At 38.2% G+C, this 24900-nt stretch overlaps 1 protein-coding gene across 4 annotated transcripts in view; it reads right to left on the minus strand.

The window, feature by feature from the left end:
- ADGRV1 (adhesion G protein-coupled receptor V1) overlaps positions 1-24900 on the minus strand; it is a 541641-nt gene that overhangs the window by 376569 nt on the left and 140172 nt on the right. For all 4 annotated transcript variants that reach the window (XM_027545616.1, XM_027545615.1, XM_027545617.1 and 1 more), the window contains 13 exons: positions 23563-23641; positions 23324-23462; positions 22547-22688; positions 20704-20966; positions 18691-18866; positions 17581-17705; positions 15068-15225; positions 14831-14977; positions 14399-14506; positions 10400-10664; positions 9542-9664; positions 2333-2555; positions 1799-2003 (listed from right to left, as the gene is read on the minus strand). In XM_027545616.1, coding sequence (XP_027401417.1) covers positions 1799-2003; positions 2333-2555; positions 9542-9664; positions 10400-10664; positions 14399-14506; positions 14831-14977; positions 15068-15225; positions 17581-17705; positions 18691-18866; positions 20704-20966; positions 22547-22688; positions 23324-23462; positions 23563-23641 — 2153 coding nt within the window. The remainder of the gene's footprint in view (positions 1-1798; positions 2004-2332; positions 2556-9541; positions 9665-10399; positions 10665-14398; positions 14507-14830; positions 14978-15067; positions 15226-17580; positions 17706-18690; positions 18867-20703; positions 20967-22546; positions 22689-23323; positions 23463-23562; positions 23642-24900) is intronic.

A 24900-nucleotide genomic window follows, 5' to 3' on the forward strand; every position in this document is an offset into this window, starting at 1 on the left:
GCCACGTGCCACATGAAATGGCACCTTTCCTTAAGAATAAAAATGCCCACTGGATTTGAAGACAAAATATGAAAAAAGGGATGTCAAATATTTCCTAAGTAATTCTATGTTGACTACATGTTGAAACAACAGTATTTCAAATATATTGGGTTAAATAAAACATGAAAACCGACTTCACGTATTTCTTTTTACTTTTCTAATGGGGCTTCTAGAAAACTCAGAATTACCCAGGGGCTCATATTATAATTCTGTTGGGCAGAACTGCCTCAGAGGAAGCTGACCTGCCTTTGGCTTCAGAAATGGACAAGCTGTGTAACAGAGTGATCCCACAACCTGTGGAAGCATTAGTAAGTTCAAAACTCCTTATTTTATCCCCCCAAACTGCTCCTTCTACAAAGGTTGTGTCTTGGTGAAAGGCACATTCATGCTCCTTATGGCTTTACCATTTTCTGCTGAATTGCTCATTTCTGCTCTAGTCTCCTACCTTGTCTACTTCAGTCCTTGCTCACGTACAACCTAGTCTCAACTCTATGAACATAATGTCCTTTAAAGTGTGAGTTAGATCACGCTCTACTTGAATGAATAAATGACTAAGTGAGTGAGCTTGTCACCCCAGCTCTGGTCAATGAGACATACAAAGAGGCATTTGGGAAACGTCTTTCTTACACCAAAAGCCACATAAAGCATCTCTCTTCTACAACTAGACATGAACAAACATGGACAAGAAAGCAGCAGCCTTAACAACAGCATCAGCTTTCAAACAACAAAACGAAAGATAAGCTTTGTGTTGGCAAAGTAGAGAAGCGAAAAGAATCCAAACCACAGTGACAGAGCAGAGCAACCAAGCAACTCCAAGCCCACCTTCTCTGTAGGCATACCCTAGGCGTTTAAATCAGCTTCTGTCAGGGTTTCCTCACTTGCAGAGTATTTTAAAAAAACACACGAGATAGCTGCAGCTGTAACTCTAACTAAGAAATCAGGATACATTTTGCAAATAGGACCAAATGATGCAAAATGAAGAGGGACCTTTTCCTCACTGGCATAGGAAGCTGAAGGGCCTCCCAGGCGGCTCAGTGGTAAAGAATCTGCCTGCCAATGAAGGAGATGTAAGAGGTGCAGTTTTGATCCCTGGTTTGGGAAGACCCCTGGAGAAGGAAATGACAACCAACTCCAAGATTCTTGCCTGGAAAATCCCATGGACAGAGGAGCCTGGTGGGCTACAGTCCATGGGGTCGCAAAGAGTTGGACATGACTGAGTAACTAAGCAACAAAAGGATGTGAAGTCTGGGTGTGGAAGTCGACCTGGGAAGAACTGCACAGGTCTCTTTCCTCAGGAAAGAGCATGTCCATATGAACAACACACATGTAATCATAAACATCTCTCTCTCATAAAGAAGCAACAAAGGCATAAATGACAGCAATGTATTTGCAGGTGATGAGTGTGACAAGACACAGCGTACAGTGTACTGGAATCCGCTTGCCCATTACCCTCTGGAAACAAGGGTAACAGCAGAGCCAAACTCCTGGCCTAAGGCCAGCAGTACCATTCAAGTTCAACCTTACAAAGAAGACCAGCAGCAAAACAAGGTCAAGTCAAGGTGACTCAGGGTCCACTGTGCCGGTCTATACATTTCAATCATCAGTAGAATTCACCTTATAATGCAGAGTCGGGGGTGAAGTGGGAAAGGGAGCAAAAGAGTGGCTTAAGACACTCAAAATATGAATCACTGAGTGCTGATAGCAGCTAAAAAGTAATACCGTGAATAAACCATTTGCCTTCTAAGTGTGGGATCTTTACCTGAGCAAATCCAACAACTCCATAGGCATCATCATTAGACAGAATAGTTATTTGTACATAACCATTAATACCAATCTCTGCTCCTCCTTTGGGATTTTTAAGCTGAACTCTGAAGGATTCGTCTTCCTCCGGAACTGTATCATCGAGGACATTTACCGCTATTATAGCTTCTTTGTCTCCAGGCTCAAATATCAATTCACCTGAACTAGCATAAGAAGTACATATGAAATAAGTCTATTGCAACAAATTAAAACCATATAAATGGTAGAGTAATCATAAAATTCTCATAATGTTGATTACTACTAAAAGTGCACAGAAATCATATTTCATTAGTAAAATTTTAATCCAAAACATAATTAATAGTAATTAACCTGAAAAAATAGATATTAGAAATACAGATAATAAGCAAACTTCTGGTTTATAAACAGCTTGTATATTTTGTGTATTTTTCCATCACTACATAAAGACTTAAAAATGAGTGCCATACAAAATTATGGTGAGATAAAGACATTCAACATAAAATGTTGGACCTACCTAGGAATAAAGTCAGACTGGCTTGAGACATAGGCTAGCTCATATATATGTGAGTGGGTGGCTCCTGCAAGAGCAATTAAATTTTTGCTTGAATTAAGGGACTTCACTGTAACAAAGGCTGCATCATAAGCAGATGGTGCTTCAAGAAGAAAAGAGAAGTGATTCAGCTCTGAATTCCAGCAGTAAAGCGCAGACACAGCTTGGCCAAGAAGAAGTAAGTGGACTGCAGGAAGGAAAGAAAAGGGAACCAGAATGAAAAGTGAATGTCAACTCACAGGCTCCCAACACTGGTATAGCAACAAAAGTCTCCCACCTCCCAAAGCCACATTTAGATTGCTGAAGTAACTGAATACGGTACAATTTCTGAAACAACTGGATATAAACAATAATTTTAAAACACTGTGAAACAACCAAGTCAGTCTGACAATGTACCCACAACCCACTTAATTTGTTTAAAAAATCAAAAGCTAATAAAACCCAAATGGATTTTAAACTCTTGCATTCACCTTAGTATGTATTTATTGAATAGCACTGAAAGATACTTTCTAAAGTGAACAAGATCGGTAATTCTACCACTGAATGTTTCATTTTTGCATTTTCCTTTCCAGTGAATCCATATGAATTCACAATTGACAAATTATAAATAGTCTAAATGTGAGAAAACTTAATTAAACAGCTTAATGATATATTTATAATATAGCAATCCAGATTTATAATTTTATATACAGATACTAGACTACTAGTATTAAAATATATTTAATTATTCCCCTCCTTTGGATGTTTACTTTTGTTTTCTCTTTGTCAATATTAACTAGAGACAGGGGTAATCATTTTATTTTCATCTGATAAATTCTTAAAGGTGCCCTAAGGATATCAGCAACTTTATGATCTTTGATTATATTCTGTATTCAATAAATACCAATATATTCAGTATACTCTGCCAATGCTTTTTGAAATGCTGATAGGAAAGCATTCTCTTAATAGTTCAAAGCAATGGCATATAATTATATCTACAAAAGTTAGGAGCAGAAGGGGGCTCACTACACTGTATATACCATTCAGCAATCTTCAGACTTAAAACTGGGAAGAAAAGTCAGAAACATGCACAAATTCCAATACTTGGAAAAACACACTGGAATAAGAAGATATCATATAAGATTGACTATGCATTAAAATAGCACACAGAACCAAAAACATGGGTCTTTCTACAGTTGTAGCCAATAGGTTAAAATGGAAAACCCCATATCCTCATTATTAAATATCAAGAACTATTGATCATGTTTATCTATGGTAATTAAATTAACTACTATTTCAGTTTAGTATATGTTACATAGTAAAGATCAAGAAAGGTTATTAATAAACTTGCATTTTAAACTAATCAAATATTTTTCATAAAGCTTTGTAAAATGGTACACAGTCAGTAAAGAGCAATCTCCTCAGATGAATCACAACCTCTCTCAAGTTTAACTGATTTTATAGTCTAACCAGAATCATAAACTGAAGTGTTCTGAATATCACTGATTATGTAGCTTAACCCTTAGCGATACACCCTATTCAAATCCTTGCAATCTCATTAGAATGACAAGGCAGCAAATAGATAATCAGACATTCAGAGCAGGAAATATACAGGCTCAAATCTACATATATGTATGCAGGGAGTACTTTCTCAGAAAATAGACATGCATATTTGTTTAAGATTATGATATTGGACAGAGAATTTATAAAGGAAAAAAATATTCTTAAATCTCTACCTACTCCAGGGAACAGAATTTTAACTAGTACTGATTACAGAATTCTCTTCCATAAGAAAGAAAAAATATCCCAAAGGAAGGCAATTGGATAAGATTATTTAAAAAGTGCATGTGGACAAAGAGAAGTTCCATGACTAAAGCCAACAGGAACTAAAGAGCCTCTTGATGAAAGTGAAAGAGGAGAGTGGAAAAACTTAAAACTCAACATTCAAAAAACAAAGATCATGGCATCCAGTCCCATCACTTCATGGCAAATAGATGGGCAAACAATGGAAACAGTGACAGACTTTATTTTCTTGAGCTCTAAAATCACTGCAGATGGTGACTGCAGCCATGAAATTAAAAGACGCTTGCTCCTTGGAAGAAAAGCTATGACCAAACTAAACAGCATATTAAAAAGCAGAGACATTACTTTACTGGCAAATGTTCGTAGAATCAAAGCTATGGTTTTTCCAGTAGTCATGTATGGATGTGAGAGCTGGACCATAAGGAAAGCTGAGTGCCAAAGAATTGATGCTTTTAAACTATGGTGTTGAGAAGACTCGAGAGAGTCCCTTGGACTGCAAGGAGATCAAACCAGTCCATCCTAAAGGAAATCAGTCCTGAATATTCACTGGAAGGACTGATGCTGAAACTTAAACTCCAATACTTTGGCCACCTGATGTGAAGAACTGACTCATTAGAAAAGACCCTGATGCTGGGAAAGATTGAAGGCAGGAGAAGGGGACGACAGAGGATGAGATGGCTGGATGGCATCACCGACTCATGGACATGAGTTTGAGCAAGCTCCGGGAGTTGGTGATGGACAGGAAAGCCTGACGTGCTGCAGCCAATGGGGTCGCCAAGAGTCGGACATGACTGAGCAAATGAACTGAGGGCTCTTTCTTGGCATTCACGCCCTTACCTACCCCTGTATGTAATCAACCGCCAGCTCCCACATCTTGTGAGACAGCTTCTGAATTAATCTACTTCTCTGACTTTGACCTGGATCACCTACCGCTTTCCAAGCTCCAACATTCAAGATCTTTATTGTGAATTGTGATAAGAGCCCCCAGCTTGTCTTCTCTTACCAGCCTCTACGCTTTCTCCCATTGGCAATCCACACTCCATTTTGAAAACACACACACACACACACACACACACACTCACTCACTCTCACACACAATCTCTGCCTCATTGTCTGTCTTCCTCTTTCTCTCTCTCTGCACCCTTCTCTTTTTCATCTCCTCACCGCATTCTCAGAAAAGGCACCCTAATACTTACCAGATAGAAACAATAACCCTTTAAGTCCCTATGGCCTATCTGATTTCATCCTCAGTTACACCTTGGACCACTCTCCCCTCACTGCCACACTGCCGTCTTCCAGGTCCTTTCCCAGACACTGACCTTTTTACCCACACTGCTCCTTTTGTCTAGAGCCTGCCTTATGCTCAAATCTTTGTCTCATCAACCCCTACTCATCCTATAGTTCACAAGTAAATGTTTCTTCCTTAAGAAAGCATTTTGGGCATCCCTTAGACTAGGTCATTCATCTTTGTATTATGCAAGTTATTTTTTTAATGGTGGTTATCTGAAATGGCAACCCACTCCAGTACTCTTGCCTGGAAAATTCCATGGACAGAGGAGCCTTGTAGGCTACAGTTCATGGGGTTGCAAAGAGTCGGACACGACTGAGCGACTTCACTTCGCTTCATCTGTTTGTAGCCAAAAACTTAACTTGTGTGATTATATATAATGGCCCTTCTTCCCTAATAGATGTTAAAACTTCTTCAGGGCAAGAACTATACCTGATTTTGCTTATCCCTGTCTTCTCGGGGTTTACCACTGTGCTGGGCACATAACTGGCACTAAGAAATATCTATTAAATAATGAAGGAAAACAGGGAGAAGGGGAAGTTAGGTTTATATGTCTTGGCAGTCTTTGTCATACTCATTTTTCCTTTCATTTAAAGAATTCAGTCACTAATCTCTGTCAAGTCATTAACCAGAATAAATATGTAATCCTCCGAGTCATGGCTGCAATCTAATACTTTTAATAAAATATTTGACATGTTCAAAATAAGAAAGTCCTTGTATATTATTTAATGCATAATTTCAGCTTTCAGGAGATCTATAATAAGCCATTCTAAATAATTACCTATAATCTTTTCATACTTCTGCATCCTCAAGTCACAGAAACAAAAGAAAGAAAGAGACCTCACAATGGTCCCTTAACAAGCCTCTGGCAGAATTTTTCACAAATTCTTTTAGAAAGTGTGCCTATTCTATTTTTTTAAAGTCTTTAAAGGGAATTCTGTAACTTCAATTAAAGGCCCATTCAGGCAGCACTCTTCATCCTTAAACACATTCATTAGGCAACTTTTTGAATCATAATAAGTAGCTCAAGATGTAGTTAGTCCACTTGAAATCTTGAGGTCTGAGAAAAGTAAAAAAAAAAAAAAAATGATAAAGGCACAAAATCAAAGGACAAGCAGACAAAAACTAGACAAATATATGATGGAAGATACGGAATTTATTCAGTTAGTCGATTGTTGAGTGAGTGAGAAGAAAGTCAGAAGTGGCTGTCACAGAATAGCTTCGTAGACCGACAGGCTGTCAGAGGCTGACAGTGTAAAGGGAAGGTATTTAAGAAAAGCGTGAGCAGAGTGGAGACAGACAGGGGGGCTGGCAGCAGACACAGGACTCGTGCGGAGGCAGGAGAATGACAGAAGAGTCCAGAGCGAGGGGAGCACGCAGCGTGGACACCTGCGAGGACGCGGGGCCGAGGAAAGGGGAGCAGGACCCACGGAAGCTCAGTACTGCCAGATAAGCGTCCACCACGAAAATGAGGTAAACGGGCTCCGAGTCCTGGGCAGTGGCTGCAGTGGCTGAAGGTGACCGTGTCTAAAGGTTCTAACACCTGCCCAATAAAGCAGCAGTCGGGCACCTAAGAGGAAAACCCACAGATTCCTGCATTTGTGCAAGATTCCCTCCTCTTCTCAACAGCATTTTCTCTGTCGATTTTTAACTCCTGTGAATTCAACGACCCCCACAGGTCAACAGGTCCTCTTATTGATGTCCTCCTGATTCAGTCCCTCACCTCTAACCGCCCACTAAGGATTCTCCATTCCTCTGGCCTGGGCGGCTGCACACAGCACAGCATGTCCTACACAGAGAAACCAGGTGGGAGTCGTAAAACACACCTTGGGTCGTCATCTGCCTTTGAAACGCGTGTGAGGATTTCTCTACTTCAGTAACGTTCAGAGTGAGTCCAGGGACCCCTAAGAGTCCTTGAGACCCCCTAAGAGGTTCTATGATGGCAAAACGACTTCCCTAATAATACCAAGACGCTCTCTGTCTACTTCACTCACACTCTCTCATGAGGGCCCAGTGGGATCTCCCATAGGCCAGATGACTGATACTATTGCAAAAGGCTAAATTACAGATACAGACATGAGAATCCAGCTATTAAACTAGAAAGTAAAGAGATCTACAAAAAAAAAAAAAAAAAAGCCAGTGCCACTCTTCTTATAAAGGTCTTGTTTTTAAAATTAAGGGGTATACTATTTATGTTGACAGGTAATGAGTTTATTGCTGTCATTTTTCAATGAATATGGAGAAGGGAACAGACACCCACTCCGGTATCCTGGCCTGGAGAATTTCACGGACAGTACGGTCAGTCCATGGGGTCGCAAAGACTCAGACACAAATGAGAGACTTTCACTTTTCACTTTTAAATGAATTAGTATCTTCTACATTTCTCAGTTTTAATTTCTAATATATCAATAAATATAATTCACACAAACCAAAGCTCTTCAGGGTCCTCAAATTTTTTAAGAGGGTGAGAAGTTTCTAAGAAAAAAATGTTTAGGAACTGCTGGACTACCCCTGGGCACAGTTCAACCCCCGGGCCTACCATTCCAGACCTTCTTGCACAGGCTCTAGCCTGCCTGTCCTCAACCCTGCCACCACCGATTCTGAGTCCAAGCCTCTGTCCTCTGCACTCCAGCCTCTTCACTGTGCCCTCAACGTCACACACTTCTGCCTTTCTCTTTCACTCCCAACTCTGCCCCTGCCCACAGTATTCCCTAGCAACGCACCCAGGCACAGCTCCAGCTCCCCTCTCGGACCTTTTAACCACTCCAGTGCTATATCATTCACACAGCTAATGGTATCGGTACTTTACGTTGAATATTTCTCTTCATATTTTTCTTGCTTCTCCAATCAGACATTAAGCCTTTGAAGGTGAGGGATTCTTCACAACTTTGAACACTGACTTACATATGGCTATTTAACAAATGATGCTATTTAATTCATACTGCATCGCTGTGTCTCAGTTTGCAAGTGGGACCCAGATTTATTCGCCCGCTGGGTCGCTCGCGGTTGGCCTCTAAGTTCCACGGGGCACCTCACAGGAGACACACTGTCTCATGCACTCGCCTTCTAAGCTGTTCACACCTGCTCTGGGAGGCAGCCTCCAACCTCACGAGGTCAACTGTCCTTGGCTTCTTCACCTCATGGCTACTAGGTGCCTCTCAGCTCAAGTGCTTTCTTAGCGACTGAAAATAATCCTACAGCCTCAGATAGCATTAACCCTGTGGGTTCTCACTAACAGACTTGGGGAAACCACTGAAATTATAAGACTGCTTATATTTCTGATGTGGATTTAAGGTACAGAGGACCAAGAAAGGATTTTGACTGAAGGAAAAAGTTTGGAGAGTGAAGGAGGAAAGCAGAATTCTCATAATTATTTTCTGACTGTAAACAAACCCTTAAATGTGGATATTTGCTATCCCACTTATAAATATTTTCATTTTTAAAAAAGTGTGTAGAATGTTACTCTGCATTTTCTCTAGACAAAAGAAATACATTATCTTTATTTATCCTTCACTAATAATTTTCCTCTTAAAATTGATGCTTTTGAACTGTGGTGCTGGAGAAGACTCTTGAGAGTTCCTTGGACTGCAAGGAGATCCAGCCAGTCTATCCTAAAGGAAATCAGTCCTGAATAGTCATTGGAACGACTGATGCTGAAGCTGAAATTTCAATACTCTGGCCACCTGATGTGAAGAACTGACTCACTGGAAATACCCTGATGCTGGGAAAGGTTGAAGGTGGGAGGAGAAGGGGACAACAGAGGATAAGATGGTTGGATGGCATCACCGACTCTATGGACATGAGTTTGAGCAAGCTGCAAGAGTTGGTGATGGACAGGGAAGCCTGGCGTGCTGCAGTCCGTGGGGTCGCAAAGAGTTGGATACGACTGACCAACTGAACTATTTTAGTCATTCTGATTCTTCTCAAGCACAGGGTCCACTCCTTTTGAAATTCTAAAAATTCTGGAAATATTATTGAAGAGATCTTAATTTTACATCCATATGAAAGTACCTAGAGTGATACTACTTCTAATTCAGTAAGACTGAAACCATTCCAGCTTTTCACACTTCCTTTAGGATCTGTTAACATTTGAAATGCTTTACCTATTCCTGAAGCTGGTGTGAAAGAGTGGATCTTATTAACAGCTGCAAAATCCAGGGATTGAAAATATCTGAAAGAAGACTGTCCTGCCTCCCAGACGAAAATGTCAACTGAATTCTGATCTCCTACAATAACAGAATAAAAGACCAATCTGAAGGCAAAAGTTACAGAAAAAAAAAATGACAAAATTACACAATAAAACTATAGTAAAAATGTTAGATTTAATTAAAGAAACAAACAGTATGATATTTCTTCAGAATTCATTCAGTTAAACAAAAATACAACTTGGAAACACTTCAAAAGTCTTTTTGCATTCACCACAAGAAGTATAAGCATGGGTTAGCCTCTAATTATGATTTGATATCAAAAAAAGAATACTGAAGTTTTACTTTTTAGGAATGTTGAAATTTTACCTATGAAACTACCACTAAACAGAAAAAAAGCATATCTGTATTCAGAGAGTATTTTTAAATGGTCTCATCAAAAGTCACTTGGTACTGTTTATTACCACTGCAGGCTATCCATAGCATCCTAAGCACAGTCATATAAAAAGTTACCTGTTTGCACATAGAGTGTAAAATCTTCCTAATTCTTTCTACTTCACCCACCCAACTCCAGTTTTATTTTAGTATCTTTAATGCAGTAATTCAGAAAACCTACAGGTTATGGACATAACACTTAGAATGTTTTTCTTTGTTCCCCAAATCCATCTTTACCTGACAGTCAATAGATCCAATGAGAAATATTCTATGGATTAGCCAAAAAAATTATTACAAGAGTATTTCCATATGAACATAATATGAATGCAAAGTACTTCTGATAACGACTGTATATGGCTTGCAAACACTCTATGGTCTTACCTAGAAAGATAGCTTTGGCAAAAATTAAATAAATATCATCGCCTGACGTCAAGGCTTCCACTTGTGTCGTTCCACTGATGGGAACTTCCTGGAAGTTAGTAAACTCATTGCTGGACCACCTGAGTAAAAGGGAGTTTGACCTGGCATTAGCCTGGGCAATGGCTAAAAATACAGCGCCGCCTCTGGTGAACAAGGCCATGCTCAGCACACCTCGGACAGAGAGGGTCTGATGCCACACAAAGCTTCCTCCGTTCCATCTGAAGACCTGCAGGGAACGATCAAAGGCAAAACGCTCATGACTAGGAATTTAGCACTTGTAAGAATGGAGCCAAGATCATATGTCACTCTCTAGGACTCTTTAATTTAGTTAGGAAGATACTTTCATAAATGAGACGATATCAAAACATGCTTTTTCATTGCTCTCTCCCTCTTTTTATCTCTGTGTGTGTCTCTGCATACACAGAGATTTGAAGAGAAGTTATTTGAAAATAAAGTTCACATATACACCTGGGCAGGGGTGGGTGACAGCAAGAGAAGAGAAATTCAAAATCAGAAAAAGAAAATTGCTTAAATACCAAAACTTTAGAACTGGAAAAGAAACTTTGCTACACCATATTATCATAACTCACTGCTCAAGCAATAGAATATGAAGATAAAACATCTAAACTTTTTACTCCTGAAGGTGGCAATGCATACAAGGTTTCAAGTGAGTGTTCATGTACTTAAAACTAAAAGAAAACCCCGAATCCACCTGATTTCTTATTCCATCTGGTTAATTTCACAAAGATTTACATATAAGCCAAACATTATGCAAGAAGTTATAGACAGAGTTGCTTCTCCCTTTATGGATCTTATTAACTAGTAGAAAAACACAAATAATAAACACATAATTATATAAATGTATGATTATTAACCTGAGACAAGTGCTGAACATAACAATTAGGAAGGTATGATAGAGAATTATGACTCTCCTAGGAAATAAAATGAGAAAGAATGGCATGACAGATTTTCTAAACTAGAAAATGTTCGTCACAACCTGAACGAAGACTGGCCCCGCTGGAATGGAGTTGACAGAACCGGGGCAGTGAAGATCAGACAGGACAGGTAAGATCATGAGGTTCCTTTTGTTGGGTGACCATACAATTTATCACAGGGTGAAAGAGACAATCATTGTAGGAAGGGTGAAAGAGATGATCTTAATCTTTGCAGGACAACAGGCATAACCCAGCACTGTGCTGGGGAAAGAAGATGATACAATTATACTATTAACTATCTGTATTAAATAATCTAGAATTTATTCCAAACATAGTTGGAAATCACTGAATAACTTTAAAATGAGGAGCAACATGAATTAGTATTTTTTAAAGATTACTCCAGCTACTTGGCACATGGATCTGAGGAGGTCAGAGAAGTTTGGAGAAACAGCTAGAAGGCTACTACCACCAGTGTGCTGAGAAGTGACGAGGACCTGGATTAGGGGAAGGAGAAGCAGAGATGAAAAGAACTTCCCATATTCAAAAAAAGTATGGGGGATATAATCAAAAAGACTTTATAATAAATTAGATGGGAATGAATAACTAGGAAAAAATCAAGAAAGTTATAACCCAGCATTCTATCTTGAGCAATCATATTTATGAGGGTACTATCTCCCAAGACAAAAGCAAACACTTGAAACAAGTTTAATGGAGAAAATCTACAGTTTAGCTTGCGATATGTTAAATCTTAGCTACATAAAATATATCTAAGTGGACATGCCAACATGCAGTTAGACAGGAGGTCCAGAATACAGAGAAAAGGCTACTGGTAAATTTGGAAGATAGCCTATAGGTGATATTCAGAGTAATAGGACTGATAAAAATACTCAGAATGAGTGGAGAGGGAAAAAAAAAAAAGAACTGTGAACCAAAACTGAATGTGATATCTGCAGGGCAGCAATGGAAACACGGACATAGAGAAGAGACGGGTGGACACAGCACGGGAAGGAGAGGGAGGGATGAACTGAGAGAGCAGCACTGAAACTCATACTTTACCAGATGGAAAACAGACAGCCAGTGGGGATTTGCTGTACAATGCAGGGAGCTCAACCCCATGCTCTCTAACAACCTAAAGGGGTGGGACGGGGTGGGAGGTGGGAAGGGAGGTTTAAGAGGGAGGAGACATACTTACACCTATGGCTGATTCATGTTGACCTATGGCAGAAACCAACACAATATTGTAAAGCAATTGTCCTCCGATTAAAAATAAATTTAAAACAATTTTTTAAATAACAACTGAGAACAAAAACTGAACCTGAAAAACTCCAAGATATCTATGTTCAGAAAAGGGAGAAGGAAGCAGCACTGGAGACCAAGAAAGATGACACAGACAAACAGAACAAAAATCTGTGTGGTGTCCCAAAAACCAAGGGAAGAGATGCTTTAAGTTTGAGGATGAGTGACTGTCAAATGCTAATGGGAAGTAATGCAAAATAATGACCGACAAAAACACCCACTGCATTTGCAAGCCAGGTGTCGTCAGTAATCAGGAAGAAGTTTACAAAGCAAGTAGATGATTCTTTCAAGGTATCTTACTACAGAGGGGAGAAAAGAAATGAAACAAGAAGTAAATGGGGGGTGAGATCAGGAGATAAATCACTTTTTAAATGTAAAGATTATTACACAGATTGGAAAAAGTTGGCTTAAGGCTCAACATTCAAAAAACTAAGATCATGGCATCCGGTCCCATCACTTCATGGCAAATAGATGGGGAAACAGTGGAAACAGTGGCTGACTTTGTTTTTCTGGGCTCCAAAATCACTGCAGATGGTGATTGCAGCCATGAAATTAAAAGACGCTTGCTCCTTGGAAGGAAAGTTATGACCAACCTAGACAGCACATTAAAAAGCAGAGACATTACTTTGTCAACAAAGGTCCGTCTAGTCAAGACTATGGTTTTTCCTGTAGTCATGTATGGATGTGAGAGTTGGACTATAAAGAAAGCTGAGTGCAGAAGAATTGATGATTTTGAACTGTGGTGTTGGAGAAGACTCTTGAGAGTCCCTTGGACTGCAAGGAGATCCAACCAGTCCATCCTAAAGGAGATCAGTCCTGGGTGTTCATTGGAAGGACTGATGTTGAAGCTGAAACTCCAATACTTGGCCACCTGATGCAGAGAGCTGACTCACTGGAAAAGACCCTGATGCTGGGATTGAGGGCAGGAGGAGAAGGGGATGACAGAGGATTAGATGGTTGGATGGCATCACCCACACAATGGACATGGGTTTGGGTAGACTCTGGGAGTTGGTGATGGACAGGGAGGCTTGGCGTGCTGCAGGTCATGGGGTCACAAAGAGTCAGACACGACTGAGCGACTGAACTGAACTGAACTGATAATAATCTGATAAAGATGCTAGTGACACAGTAGAGGGAATAACTAACCCTTATGAAGGCAAGAGGGATGCCTATGTGAGGAACCTGGTTTTTATAGAAGAAACACTTCTGCCATTGCAACAGGAGGAGGAATAAGACTGGGTATTGGGGGCTTTCTGAATCTGGGGTTGGGAAGATGAGTAATCTCCACCTTGTAGCTCTCATTTCAACAAAGTCATAAACTGAATGTGAAGAGATGAGAAGCAGGTATGGAAGTTGGAGGAGTGACAAAAATTATCAAGTAAATATTTATTAAGACACTGTGATACAGCTTATTAGACACATATGGGATTTCTGGGGTGATGGTATGTGCCCTGTTGGCAATGTTAAGATGAAGCTCTGTGAAACCAGTTGTGTGATTTTTCTCCATGTTTTCCAATGCAATTAAATTCTAATTAAATATTCATGCCTATTTTTACACTTGGTTCTTGAAGACTGTATCATTTAAAAGTTAACTGTGACTAATCAATATCTATATTCTTACTACTTTATCATAATCAAATTATGGTTTTCTTTCATACCAAACCTACAGACTAAACCTTTGATGTGTTTCAATGATTATATTAAAAAATTCAGTTTAAAAGAATCAAACCTGAGTTAATTGAGAATCATCACTTTGACTTGCAACAATCAAATAATCTTGACTGTCTGAAGTAAAATATCTTACTTGAGAACTTTCTGAAATATTGATTCTTTGTACCTGCAAAGAATACAGAATAGTGACGATAAAAATTTAAAGGAAAGTTTAAGCAGAAAATTCCTGAATACAGTAAAGCTGAGTAAATATTTGAAGCTCAAAACTTGAAAAATCATTCTGATCCCTAGGTAAGCACATCTTTGTGTCATTTCAAGAAAGACAAAAATATCCCTGGATTAAGACAACTTACTAAATGTGTGTTAACTTACAAAAGCCCTTTATCATGTTAACATAGAACATATACTATCTTCTATTTAGCTCAGTCTCACAAATCTGATTTTTCTTTTAAATAAAGCAATCTACAAAAAAAAGTGAAGTTTTTTTTACCAGGAATAATTTGAATCCAGATGTGAATGTATACACACTATTAACAGAAGACTTTTCTTCATTTCTTTCTTCATGAGTAATCACAAAGTAGGGGGAAAGACCAATATTAAAAGCTTCACATGTTTTAGGATTTTCTATACTTAAATCCTGGGAAACAAGGAATAATAGGAAATCAGGAGGCATCCAAAATCTACATGTACATTTTAGTCTGTGTACCATAACGTAAGTGATGCTTACCTCAAATGGAACAAAAATCCCTTGCCATCGGTAAAGAGTAGAAGATAATTTTCTTAACATTAAACCATGTACTGAGTCTTCCAAAGTAAAGAAACACCAGCCAGAAGCTGATGCTTCCAGAAAGCTTTGAAACATAGAAAACATAACATCCATTCCCCCTGAAAAACATAAACCATGGTTTCCTTGTGTAAAATCCTCTCCAGACTTCACCTAGTCAGTCACAGTTTATTTAAACAATGAAACTAGGGAGTTTGTTACTAGAAATGAAAACATTTCCATGGTAAGCAAGTGCACACATGCGTGTGTGTGTGTGTGTATATAAGAAAGAAAAGGGACAAACTAGAGAATTTCAAACCAGTAACAGTGTCAACTTACAAAAACAAGAAAAATTTTTTATATCTAAACCCACAAAGACTTTTCTGGAGTATATTTATAAATAAATATTAAATGTATATTGTAAAGAGAAATATGTTCAGTATGATTTTTATCAGCTTCCATAAAGATAATGAAAATACAACTGAGAAGTTTAAAATAAACACCTTTTATGGAAACATGCTAAATGCTAGGTTTTAAAAACTTAACACTATTAATTTGAAACTACCCCTATCCAATAATTTCTAACTTCACGTGTTACATATTTTAAGAATGCCAAAGCAGACTCCCTACCAGTGGCTATCAAATTCGATCAGCCTGCATCTCCTAAAATTTTGTGCAATAATTACATTTCATACATGTCCTAAAAGTCTGTGCTACAATTAAACAAAAACAAAAAAACTCCACCTAATGGAGAATACCTTTTAAAAACCCTCCCATGTTCTATTATCACAACAGTTTCCCATAGAAGGTCAGTTCTTTACAAACTTTAGTTAATGGTGCAAACATAACATACCAAGAACAAATGTCAAGGTTGAAACCTGGACTCTCTGTAAATTACTGATCACTTTTTAGATAACGAGTTCAAGAAGTCATAATGCCAATGACTTTTATGTACTATCCATTGGTGATTTCCTCTCCTAGAAATCCAATATTTTAGAGTCTTGCCTTGTCACTTTTGAAACACCACAGCTTTGACATTCAGAGTGTGAATATTTTGCACTGAAATCTTAACCATATGGTTAAATCCTTCCCTACCATAATTCAGGAAGAGGGTGGATGAAAAATTTAAAAATGCCTGTTGAGATTTAAGAATCTCCAACATATACTCTCACAAGTACATCCATAAAACACATGCAGAACCCAAACCTCAAAATATTATTTGTGTTGCATCCCTCTAAGCAAATAGCTCTTGCTAATGACAATGAGTATTTTTTCAGTTCTCATCTTACTTTACTTCTCAAGAGCAGCTGGCACAATTCACCATTCCTCTCTTTCAAAAGCTCTTTTGCCGCTGTCTGCAATCCTGCATTCCCCTGGGTTTCTCACCAGGCCTTCTAAGTCTCCTTCTCATCTCCCTTCTCCTTCCACTTGACTCAGTCTGGATTCTCTTCCCTTCTCTGTCTCCATTCTCACTGGCCAGTGTTTTACGTCAATTTCCATGACTTTTAGCAACATGCACACTGACCATTTCAAATTTCTCTCTCCAGCAGAGATCTTTCATTGAGTCTAAAGAAATGTCTTCTAAAATTTAACTCAAATTCAAATATTTTACTCCCCTCACCAAAGTAACACTTTGTTTCCATTCAGTACTCCCCTTCTAACTGAAGGCATGACTTTCCAACCACTGCACAAGCTAGAAACCTAGGGGTCATAGCCAGCACCTTCTCCACATCCAGTCTATCACCTCGTCCAAGCTACCACCATCCGTTGCCCTTATGTTTGTCCCTTTATCTTCTCATTTCTCCTGTGCCAATCCATTCTTTACATGGCACCAAGAATGATGCCTTCAAAACATAAATGTGATCATACCACCCCACCTGTTATACATGGGAGCCCTCCCTCATGCCTAGATCACGAGACTTTCCATAACCCTAAAATAAAGACTAATGTATGTGATAATATCCTTCAAGTTCTTAAATGATTTGGTCTTACCTAGCTCTCCAAACTCAACACTCCCCTTATTTCTAAACCCAGTGCCCACTCTTCAGTTTTTTACTTATATGCTCTACACTTCTGCCTTGGCTTCCTGCTTTCTCTGGTATGTTCCTCTAACTCAGGTCTTTGCATAATCCCCACTCATCATCAAGTCTTACTTCAAACCCTGACACCCCTGGAAAGCATTGTCTTATGTTCTCACACTTAGAACTTCACCTTTAAAAAACATTTATTATAGTTCAAACTACAAACTGATTTTTACTTATTTCTTCCTCTCCCTAAACTCTGAGCTCCACAAGTTCAGTATCATGCTGGACACAGGACACAGTCAACAAACATTTGTGAATGCAATCAAAGAATTAAATATTTATAATCTATTTTCAATACAGCCATAAGATCCAACTCATAATGGAAAATGTAAATCTTAAACACGCAATCTTTCTTGGTTATAGAATTTTGTTCTTACAAGAAACTAAACGTACTCATGCCAAAGGCTGTTTCAGAAACTGTCTCCCACTCCACACTCACGGCTAAATCAATGCCATTAGTACGTGACACACTTAAGTATACTGTCCTGTTGGCTTCTTCAATGCTTACAGAGGTGGCTCTAAAAGAAACAAATGGTTGCAGAAAGGAGAAAAAGTATATCATTTCTACATATTAAATATCTATATCACATTGCTAATATATATTTAATACACTATTAAACTTACACAAATCAAGATGAGATCAAATTTTACACAGCAGGGAGGCTAGAATCTACAGCTCAAAACATTCATTTATGAGGATTTTCAAAAGCACAATGATCTCATACTATGAAAGTAAGAAACTGCTAAGTGTCAGAAACTTCACACCACATATTCGAAAACAAAGCTCTGTCATTCCTAAGTTTCTTTTCATGTACATCAAAACCACTTAACAGAGAAAAAAACAAATCAGAAAATTCTTAACGTTAATAAAACTAGATCTGGAATATTTTTAAGATATTAAAAAAATATATATTTGTTAACTTCTAGATGTAATTTCTAAAGCCCAATCATGTTAATATATGATTGATTGAAAAGTCATACACAAAAACGTCATTCATTTAATTTGAGCTCCTAAACATAATTTATATTGTTCCTCATTTTTTATTATTATTGAAAACACAAAATAGTGCTCTTGCCTGAGAGTGTGGATTCTGAGCAAACAAGAATTCTAACAACACCATTTAAATAGGGCATCATTACATTTTTTTTTTAGTTTGCCACTTTATTTTTTTAATTTTATTTTATTTTTAAACTTTACATAATTGTATTAGTTTTGCCAAATATCAAAATGAATCTGCCACAGGTATACATGTGTTCCCCATCCTGAACCCTCCTCCCTCCTCCCTCCCCATACCATCCCTCTGGGTCGTCCCAGTGCACTAGCCCCATCATTACGTTTTGATGCTTCCTGTTACGACGACATGTGGCCTCTCTGGATCTATCGGCTAGAGCTCATTTTAAACATTCCCATTATAACAGAGATCAGTTTTCCTATGCATTTCCTTTATATCACATTTCCCACTTAGCTTCAGAAATGACAGTTTTCTTATGAATACACTATACCTATTTGCAACTGCAGAGATACTGAATAGCCCCAAAGGGGCCTGGTTCTGCAAAACGGTTATCAGAGTTTGAACATGTGCCCCTAGTCTAGCACCTCCAGTCGGATTAAACAAGGTGCAAACAAAATGCTCATCCATCTCTGGTTCTGTGTCCAGTATGGCAGAGATGTGGAGGGCCTGAAAACATAAGCAAAAAATTATTACTAGAATTCAGTATTTTTGCCACATACATATAGAGTAATTTGACATTTTTTGACAACAAAATAATACTTTTGGAAAATATCACCTCTTTTTTAATACCGATCCTCAAAATGTAATAGTAACAACTGTCTCAAGTTACAGCTTTCAAGGTTATCAACACTGTGACTTAGTCCACTGAAAAGTCGAAAAATAAATATGTATAGTATTTGAAAATATCATTGAGATTTAAAAACTAAATTTAGGTCTTCATTTTTTGCTACTTCTTTATCCTGCCCTAGCTATATAACATTAGTCTCATTTCAGCCTAGGACTTGCGCTTAAAAAGCACAAATTAGAAACAACCCCATATGTTTATCAACAGGAGAATGGATAAACAAACAGCCATCTATTCAATGAAATGCTACCAGGCAATTAAAAAAAGCATTAACTACTCACGTGTGCAATCAAAAATTGTGTTGACCAAAAGAAGCTAGACACAAAAAGAATTAATACTGTATGACTCTATTTATAAGAAGTTCAAGAATCAGTAAAATGAGTCTTTGATGATAGAAACCAGAAAGCATTTTCGTCTGGGGAGGGTAAGGGACAAGAAGGAAACTTCTGCCTGATGGCAATGTTTAACACATTAATCCGAGTGGTTGTTAGGTTGATGGATACATATTTTTAAAGTCACTGACCCATGCGCCTAAAATTTTTGTATTTTACTGTTCATACCTCAGAGAATAAAAATATGTGGGGAAAAAGGTAATTACAGAGGTAAGAGAAAAACCTATTTAGTCCAATTTGTTCAAACATTTAATTTACCTAATGAATAGAAAGGTCTTTAAATACACCATGAAAAAGTCTTTTAAGAAAAAAGTATATAACAAGTTTAAAATATACAAAAAGTTAAATAAACAAAGTTTAAAATATTTTTTAAAAAAGGAAAGCATGTGAATGTAAAGCAACAGAAAATTCATAAAATACTTCAAATTTGAATTCTTTTTATCTGTATCAAGGTGTAAGTGTCCCTGAACAAATCAATTAAATGTTCTAAATTCCCAAAAACAAAAAAAAACTGGACATGTAAATAAATATGAATTCAAAAGTATGTTGAAGGTTACACAAATTGATCATAAATACAATTATTTAATTATTAGATAGATTGCTTTCCAGTGAATATTTTAAAATATATTATTTTAGATATTATACTTTATATACTTGGCTTAAAAATAGCTTAAGCTAATACAATTAGTTGTTTTAAACCTCAACTGTGTTTTAAAAATAAAGTTTAGTAGCAGGAGCAGAAAATTATTACCATACAGAAAAAGAAGTTTCAGAAAGTGAACTTCTGCAAGCATAGTTCAATTTATGATTAATTCTAAATCCAGCATTCTTCCTCCAATAAGCTATTCTTGTTTTCATAAGATACTTGCTTCTCAAACAAGCTGTCTGAAGGAAGCAGCTGTATTTTAATAACAATGTGGCAAAAAGAATTACTACCTACTGCTTATGACTGCAATGAAGGGCCTGGAGTTTCTTGTAGTTTATGATTTAAAGGCAATAACGTGAAGCATGCCATTTAAATATACTTAACATTCAAAGCACCAATATGCATATTTTCTTTGTTATTTGCACATTCCACAACTCTGTTAATGGAGCAAATTTCTCCAGCTGCATTCTATACAGACAATACAGTAGTAATCTAGTCATTATCTTCACCTATCCCCTAACCTGGATTTTTTTTTTCTTTCTAAGATCAAGGGGGCTCCTCTAAGAGAAAATTATTTCGTAAATATTAATCATTCATTCTCATTAAAGGTTCACCCTGTACCTTGAAACGAACACCTTCTTCTAAAACAACATAGCCTTTGGAAGGAGTCAGGTCTTTCGACTCCATTGAAGAATTCACTTCGGTCACAATGAACTGAACGGTCACAGTTCCAAACAGCCCTTGGGCAGGCTCCCGAATAACGTACAACACTGCCATACTCTCCTGGATGTAGACCGCTGTCGGTTCTCGTAGGAAAAAGTGCTCACTGTTGTTAAATGACAGAACTCCAGGGCCATCGTCATTAGCAAGGATGGTAACGAAGGCTGTCAGAATAAAAATATTAAAACAACAAATTAAAATAGAATGGGTTATAAGTGGTGGGAAGTATGTGGATACTTCATTGTAAACTAGTCCAATGCTTTTCTAGATCATCTTAAAAATAAATGTTAAAAGGCATTTAAGGAAATTCTACCCTCACTCATGATATAAATAAAAAGACTCAGTAATCTTGAGACAAAAGGCAGCTTCTTCAATGTGATACTTCAATGTGATACTATAATGTGATACTTCAATGTGATACTTTAGTACTTTCTGTTGGCTCTCAGAAGCCAACAGAAAGTACTAAAGTTTAATGCTGAAACATTAGAAGACAGTGATGCCTCTCATCACTGCTACTGTTCAGCACTGCCCTGGAGCTACCAGCCAAGTAACAGGTATAAAAGCAACGGAAAGGAAGCATCAGCATCCACTATTTCCAGACATCCTGATTATCTTCCTTAAGAAGGCAAGAGAAAAAATGAACTATTACAAGAGTTCAAAATATAAGCTAAGTAACCTTCAGAAATCAAGCGCTTTCTGTCTTCTACTACCACTACTAATAATGGTAATAACAGCCAAAACAACAACTGCTACTACTGAGAACTTACAAATTTCTTAACCAGCATTTTTAACTCACTGAATTCTCACAGTATCCCCATGGGGTAGATTCTATTATTACTCTCATTTTACAGAACTGATGACTGAAGCACAGACAGGCAATGCGTGGACATTCACAAGCCTGGATGTGGCAGGAATGGCTGTCAAAGCTAGGAAGTCTGCTTCAGAGCACGCATTCTAAAAGATAATGATAATACGTCTATATATCAGATATGTGCTGTGCTGTGCTTAGTTGCTCAGTCATGTCTAACTCTTAGTGACCCCGTGGACTGCAGCCTGCCAGGCTCCTCTGTCCATGGGGATTGTCCAGGCAAGAATACTAGAGTGGGTTGTCATGCCCTCCTCCAGAGGATCTTCCCAACCCAGGGATCGAATCCAGGCTTCCCACATTACAGGCGGATTCTTTACCCTCTGAGCCACCAGGAAAGCCCAAGAATACTGAAGTGGGTAGTCTATCTCTTTTCCAGGGGATTTTCCTCACCCAGGAATCGAACCAGGGTCTCCTGCATTGTAGATGGATGTATAATCACTTAACAATATAATTACAAGGGACCTAGTTCATAATAGCAACATAATGCTGCTGCTAAGTCGCTTCAGTCGTGTCCAACTCTGTGTGACCCCATAGACGGCAGCCCACCAGGCTCCCCTGTCCCTGGGATTCTCCAGGCAAGAACACTGGAGTGGGTTGCCATTTCCTTCTCCAAAGCATGAAAGTGAAAAGTGAAAGGGAAGTCGCTCAGCCGTGTCCAACTCTTAGCAACCCCATGGACTGTAGCCCATCAGGCTCCTCCATCCATGGGATTTTCCAGCCAAATATCTAAGAATCAAAGTAAAAAGACTTACATGAAAAAAACTGCACGATGTTAGTGTGTGACTGTGGCACATGCTGTCAATGCCCCCCCATACCACAGGGCTCACTTAGGAGTGAAGAGAGGTGAGAGGGAGCTGTGTATAAATCATCAATTACCTATTATATTTTCCCCCAGCTCCAGTCCAGGAGAAGGATTTGTTAAAATCAGCTGAAATGCTTCATCTCCTTCTGGAATGTCATCATCAAGAATCATGATGTCAACGTTTTTATACCTTTCTCCATTAGCGAAATGAAGAATCTGGTCCAAGAGGCAGAAGTAGGCAGTATTATATTTTAATACACTGAGTCATTTTTAAATGTTTGGAGATAAATACGACATACTGCTGAATGTGAAATAAGCTATTTACAGGACTTTTCCCTTACTTTTTCATGACCTTTTTTTTTTTTTTCAATTAAGTTTAAAAAGCAGTAGGAAGAAAGGAAACATTTGACTAAGCAGTAAAAGGCAACAAGAGACAAGACAAAAAATATTTTCAAACACTAAAGGTGTTTCAGTAAAGTAAAACAAAGAAATGAAAGCAGTAACATTTTCAAGAGGCATAAGAAGCACTCTGGTAAGGTCATCTAATGATATAAACTCTTTAACACAATAATGTGTGCCCTCCAGTATCAAATATTGCAATTAGACAGCAAATGAATAAAAAAAAGTGAGTATCAAATATTACAATAAAATAATGAATGAAGTGAAATACAGAATAATCTTTGAAACAGTACTGAAAATTCAATCTATATCATTTACCAAAACAGTGAAGAGAGCTATTCCACCAGGTGGAACTCTTCGGCTCTAACTGACTGTGGAATACAGAGTAGTTTATTATTTCAAGGTTAACTGATGTACAGGCCCTAAATCCCTGTAACTGTCAATGAATTCACCATTGGTGTAAAGGCGTAATCCACTCCCAGCTGTGCTTCCAAATTCTGGGCATACACAAACAGGGAAACGTGGCCAAGAGCCCCTGTCCTCCTCTGGGCTACCAACGTTAGACTTCCTTGGGTTTCATTTACTTCAAACCTATGATAAAGAGAAAACATTCATTTCTACAAGCTTTTATTCACTAGATAGTAAAGAATCTGAAACTCAGTTAAGAGCTCTCACACAGCCTTGGCTTTACCTGCTCTGTCGCCACTCAATTATGCCTCGAGCACCATCATTCGCATCAATGATGATTTGGGCAGTCAAGCCCTCTGAATCTGAAAAAGCACAGAAACATATCTTTAAATAAGCATTTAAAAAGAGAACTATTTGATGCAGAATTTAAAGACCATACCTTTGGTATACAGAGGTACTGTCAACACTAATCAAAAGATGCTAAGATACAAATACTTGTATGAATAAGCAAACTTTTGCTAACAAGAACCACTAACTCATAGAAATCTAATCAACTGAGAACAGGATAAAATAAGCAATTGGAGATATGGTTTTATTTCTATTATTTTAATCCATTTCAAGAGGAAAGGAAAATGGGGATAGCTGCAAGAAGTAGAAAGAAGAAGGAAAAACTGGGGCAAGAAAGAGAGGAAATGCAGAGAAAAATACAGACATCAAAGAGACAGAGAGAGACAGGGGTACAAACAGAAGTTGGGATGGGTGGGAAAGAAGGGGAAAGGTTAGGTGGAATAAAGGCTAAGCTTAACGTAAATTTTCGAATCCCTTTTTATTCTGTATTACACTGTTCACCAAGCTCAGTATGTTACCAATATCTGTTATTCAGTCTTGAAATAGTAACTAAACCAGTTACTGTTTTGCTCTGTTTTTTAATATGTTTGATTTTTATCTTTTAAATTTCAGAAGCTCCACCTTACTCTCGGATCCTTATGACAACTGTCTAGGTGAAGAAGGGTAAGCAGAGTGGCATTCTCTATGAGTCAGGAGATCAATAACGTCGAGGAAGAATACAACATCAGGACTTGTGACTAGAGGCTACAGGGCAGAGGCCCAGTCCCATCATTTCCTAGCTGCGTGACTGCAGCATGATTCCTAGCTTCTCTAAGCCTCAGCTCCCTCATCTGTAAAACGGGCAAACATAACAGACAGTAAAGAATCTGCCTGCAATGCAGGAGACCCAGGTTCGATCCCTGGGTTGGGAAGATCCCCTGAAGAAGGAAATGGCAACCCACTCCAGTGTTCTTGCCTGAAGAATCCCATGGACAGAGGAGCCTGGCGGGCTACAGTGCATGGGGTTGCAGAGTCGGACACAACTGGGTGACTAACACTACTACGACGACTACTACTAAGGAATGAGGGTCCTAATACACACAACACTTGGAAATAAGAGCATTAGAGAGCACTAACCCAAAGCTAAATTGTTCAAATTATCTCTGAGTACAGGGAAGATGATGTACTCTGTGAATTTTCTTAGTGTGAACAATAATAACCTTGTAGTAACTGCTTGATATAAACAGCCCAGTCATTGGAATCATGTATTTCTTTTGTGTAAAAATGGAAACTT

This window comes from Bos indicus x Bos taurus, chromosome 7 (genome assembly GCF_003369695.1).
Source record: "Bos indicus x Bos taurus breed Angus x Brahman F1 hybrid chromosome 7, Bos_hybrid_MaternalHap_v2.0, whole genome shotgun sequence".
Classification (NCBI taxonomy): Eukaryota; Metazoa; Chordata; class Mammalia; order Artiodactyla; family Bovidae; genus Bos; species Bos indicus x Bos taurus.